General features: G+C 41.9%; 1 protein-coding gene across 1 annotated transcript; it reads left to right on the top strand.

Moving 5' to 3' along the window:
* Nucleotides 1–451: 451 nt before the first annotated feature.
* On the top strand, nucleotides 452–4089 carry PRR11 (proline rich 11). The gene is made up of 9 exons (XM_010289856.1): nucleotides 452–561; nucleotides 952–1105; nucleotides 1651–1773; nucleotides 2075–2335; nucleotides 2474–2572; nucleotides 3077–3186; nucleotides 3295–3354; nucleotides 3440–3536; nucleotides 4021–4089. Exons 1-9 carry the CDS (start codon nucleotides 452–454, stop codon nucleotides 4087–4089), a joined length of 1083 nt encoding a protein of 360 aa, XP_010288158.1.
* The last annotated feature ends 884 nt before the right edge of the window (nucleotides 4090–4973 follow it).

Raw genomic sequence — 4973 nt, forward strand, 5'->3', positions numbered from 1 at the left:
GGGGGTCGCGCCGCGGCAACGTGCGGCGGTTGCTGAGGTAACGCTTGAGCAGGCACCTACGGACAGGGAAGTCCCGGGCCCTCTTTCCTTGGTTTCTTCGAGTCATTTGCCTACGTTCTTCACCAACGTAATTTCCCCAAACGGCACTATTTCAAATGCACTTCAGGATAAAGAAAAGCTGTCGACAAAAGCCTGTATAAAATGGTACTTTTTACGTTGTTCGCCCCTCTCATGTACAAATACATCCCAGTGGATCATAGGAACTTGAGAGAAGAAGGTATTTTTTATCAGTTGTATGAAATGCTTCTAGCAAGACAACTGTGAATAACTTCTGACTGGATTTTTGAGATCCAGTCAATGTTCTTCCCTACCTGTTTGGTGATAGCTCTGTCCCTGCGTGAAAGTGGGTACATTTCTATACATTAATTTAAATGTGTGATTGTTAACAGTGATGGCAAAGTATAAGAAACGCCGGCGAAAACAGAGAGCCAGAGCAAAGTTTCTACTTGAAAAAAAAGGAGATGCTTCAAACCTCCAGGGCTCAGGTTGTCCTTCTCTGCGGTAAGAGGCTCAGTTTGAACTTCTCTTTTTAACACAATTTCTGGGTCCACTGTTTGCTCCGATACGTCATGGAACTGACGCAATAGAATTGTGTTTGGAGCCTAACTACATCCTGGCATGGATGCTGTGGAATTCTCTCATCTTGTATATCTTCTAGTACTCTGTCGTTAACTTTAATGTGCAGGAAGAGCAATTTGGATAAAAATGTGTTGTAAATACAGGATTTTTTTCCCCTCTTTATCAAGATGTATCTTGTCTTTCCTGGTCTCTCTGCTCACATTCACACTGCGGCTGGTTGCTTATGATTTCCAGATGATTGGTGAGTTAATGTTTTTAAAGGCTGAAGTGATAAATATAATCATGGCCTCATTCTGAAATGTTTTGTCCCAGGTCAGCAGGTGATCTTCCCCTGAATACATCAATTGTCCCAAGCCATCTGTCCTCACTCTGGTCATTAGCATTGCCCAGTGTAAAAAATATGGTAAAACCCTTTACGACAACTGCATCATTTTTGTATTGTTGGTGCCAGAACACGGTTGCACAGGTAAGTTTTCTACCTGTCTATTTTTGCCAATGCATGAGGTTGTTCCTAGCACTCAGAGGCAGGATATACAGTCAAATTTGAGAACTAAGCTGTAAATTTACGTTTGCTGAAACAATCTAAAGTATATTTTGTGTTTACTGTCAAAGGAATAAGTATGAGAAGACTGTCAAGGCAACTGTGGACATTAAAGGCATATGTGCAATTAGAGTTTTTTTACTGGAATATCATTTGGATTTGCAGTGACAGAGAGTACAGTCTTTCTTTCATAGCAGAAATGATTGTATGAATTTTTCAGGTCAACTGTGAATTATACTTTAGAATTCGTAGATGAAGTGAAAGTTGGTTGGGGTTTTTGTTTTTTTTAGAAACTCATTCCTTGGATTCCTGCCAAGGAAATATTTGGTAAAATTTTGTATCTTTGTGTTGTGCTTTTCCATTGACTACAGTGAGAAGACCTTGCGATCGAACTTTCTATGGTAATCATAACCCTGTCTCTGGAAACCTAACTTGGTGAAAACACTTACCCGGTTTCTTTTTATGCTCAGAGTTTTAAGGTGGTTAAAGACACCATATTTCCATCACAAATCTACTTAAGGGAGTTAAATGCATTCAGAGAGCAGCTGGAAAAGTTGGAAACTGAATTTTCCAGACTACAAGGAACACTCCAGGTTAGTCTCAACCCCAGTGTGGCCGGATAACGTTTGCTCATGTAAGCATGTAAGGAACTTGTGGTCAGTGCATGTAAACTGAAATCTTAAGAGCGTCTTGTTGGACATTGTTTCACTTCTTCTAACTTCTTAGCGTTACTAAACTGCAGTTACTTCGTAGCTAGAGGGGACTGGTTTGCTAGTGAGCCTCCTAAGAGACTTTTTATGGTTTTCTGGATCAGCTGAAGCCAGAACCTTTGTTCTCTGAAATTCCGTCTACTTTTGCCAGTGGATTTAATATTCTCTTATATATTGTTTTCAGATGAATGGAATTGCAGCTTTGTCTTCAGAAAATTCTCTTTGTCAAAGGTGTAATAAACCAGTTCTGGGTGCTCCTGTACAAATGCAGATGGGCCCGCCACCATCAGTATCTGGGCCTTCCGCAGTACAGCTGCAGCCTGTATCTGCACCCCCTCCATCTCTTCCTCCTCCTCCACCACCGCCACCACCACCACTGCCCCCACCAAAACTGCCGCCAGCACCTCTCCTCCTCAAACGGGGCAACGGCTCTAAAGCACTTCTGGTAGGGAGTAAGAAGGTTCCTCTATTTTTTCACTCATGGCTGGGTTCTTTGGACCTGGTTTCATCAGGAATGTGTGTCTTTGTGAAAGCTCAGTCGCTTGCTGATTCTAATTTCCCTTCCAACCACCCTTGTTTTCAGGAACTATCACTGGAAAAAGATGGGCCGATGCAGATCACTCTCAAAGATCTCCTGAATGTAAAACTGAAGAAGACGGGCAGCAACCTGAGAATGGACAAGGTAAACCAGAGGACACATGGATAAATGGATGATGGTGTATCACTGGAACTGCCTGCAACGCTTGTCTTAGCCCCTCATAGAATTTTTTCAATAAATTAATTCTTCTCCTCCAAAAACCCAGTGATCAGCTGTAAGTGATCCTTCTAATTCTGCACCTGGGCATTTGAGGTGAAGAATTAAGTGACTAACTCCAGTCTTGGCTGGCATGCAGGTCAGTTCTTCTAATTTTACATTAAGGGCATGTAGCTTTCATGTAGCTTTATGTCTGTATGTTATCAATGGATTTTAGGCTTTCTTTTGCCTGGCCAAAATCTTGTTTGCAGAAGTAGGTTTTTTTAATAAATAAACCTATTTTTGTCCAAGGCACATTAAAATCTTAATTATTCAAAAAAGCGTAAAACTGATAAACAACAGAAGTCTTCCAGAGTATAAATATTAAATAGATTTAAGGTCAGTGAGGCCTTCTAAAGTTTATTTGTGGTAACATTTCTTTTCTCACTTCAGGCAGAATCACCAGTGAGGCCACGCAGGGCATTAATTACAGTCTCAGATTTACAGAGTGTTAGCCTGAGACCTAAATCCAAGCCATCAGCTCACGTTACAAACCCCTTAATGTAAGATGTTTTCTTCCTTTCTTTGATAGTAGACTTTCCAGTTCTAAACAGTGATTAATGTTGTTTGCAGAGTGGAAAATGTTTTAACAATTTGTTTTGTTCTTTCAGTACACCTCCTAAAAATCAGTTAGATCTTCGAAAACATCTGAAGAAAGTCAATATACAAAGGTAAGTTCCTTTCTATTCTCTTGTTTTGTTTTTCTAGAAAAAATAGAAAACTAATCATAACTCCCCTTGTTTTCAATCTTTTCAGAAGTCCCGGTGGCACTCCACTAAATAGTAAAGAAAACATTGAATTTGGGTCTGGGTTGACACCAATAATGACACAGGCACTACGGCGCAAATTTCAGGCAAGTCATGGTGTCTCTTTTTGGAACGATAAATTGGCTTTAAAATCCATAGAATTTCATACTGATTTTTTGCCCTACGGTGCAGTGCCATTGGTATTTATTACACAAGTTACAGACTCTCCATAATTCTCATCCAAAAGCCCTAAGTACCCACAAATAAGGGTGCTTGTTTTACTGATTCCCACATTAATGGTAAGGAAACTGCAGAATGGAAGTGCCATTGCCTGTCTTCCAGCAGGTTATTTGACAATGGTATGAGGAAAAGCTGCTTTTTTGATGGCCATTCTAGTGCATCAATGCACACTCTGGCTTCATAGTTCCAGTTTACAGGAGAACAAAATCTGAGGGTTAATAATGTCTTTTATTTTTTGCTGTGTCTGTTTTATTTTATGAATGTCAGTTAAGAATTACACTGTATTTTATCTTGGTCATAATTAGCACTAAGTTCATCTTCCAAGATCTGACCTTTTTCTTATTTTGACAGTTGGCTCATCCAAAGAGTCCCTCACCAGCCCGGCTGAGTGCTGCAAGCAGCTTTGATGAACAAAAGTAGGTTTATGGAACAATGTATTTTTAAGTTGTGGTCAGGAAACCACTTGAATCTCATTTTTATCTCACTTAGGCACATGTATTTGTAAGTAAATCTAGTGCATATGAGAATGGGGCATTACGGCAGATTCCTGCCTTTTAAACGGCTGCATCTATTGTGTCTCAATCTGGTTGCATCTTCTCTGTTAATGGAAAAAAAAAATTAAATTTCCTGTGTCTTTTGATACCTGGCTGCTGCTGAAGCACGGACTATCATGTTCCCAGCACTGGTGCTGCTTGTAATATAAATTGCATGTGTTTGCTGAAATTCAGTATTGTTTTTACTTCTGTTTTTTAACAAAAAAGATCTTGACAGTAATTATACACGTTCAGAGAAAAGCATCAGTTCAGCACCCTGTTATTAAAGTGAAGGGCTGCAAGTTTCCACAAACAATTGAATTATGTGGGTAAGAACGTATGACGCAATTGCAGTGTGAATCGCTTTTGGCTGGTGTTGGATCACCTGTCGTGTTAAAAGACCGCACCGCTTAAAGATGAGTAGCTGACACCGCCTTTAGAGGTCAAGTTCACCAAGTGCTGCCGCAGTGCGCGGGCGATGGGCCCGTACCGCAGCGCCAGGTCAGGACGGGGACCTGCTTTCGCCAACCTTTGAAGCCTCTTTCCAGAGGGATGAGGCCAGAGGGTGAATCCTGGCATGGTGGTGGTGACCCGGCACCCCGGCATCGTCCACCGGGTGCTGCCCTCCCTGCCTGCCCTTCGGGGCAGTCGTGGCACCCCACAGCCAAAACCCTGAGCTGGCGGGAGACGCGAGGCTCCCACGGCTGATAGCGTGGCTGTTCACCGCGGCTACCACGCCGCCTCACTGCCCCGGGCTCACCGCGAAGCGCT

The sequence above is a fragment of the Phaethon lepturus genome, unplaced genomic scaffold (assembly GCF_000687285.1).
Source record: "Phaethon lepturus isolate BGI_N335 unplaced genomic scaffold, ASM68728v1 Scaffold43020, whole genome shotgun sequence".
Classification (NCBI taxonomy): Eukaryota; Metazoa; Chordata; class Aves; order Phaethontiformes; family Phaethontidae; genus Phaethon; species Phaethon lepturus.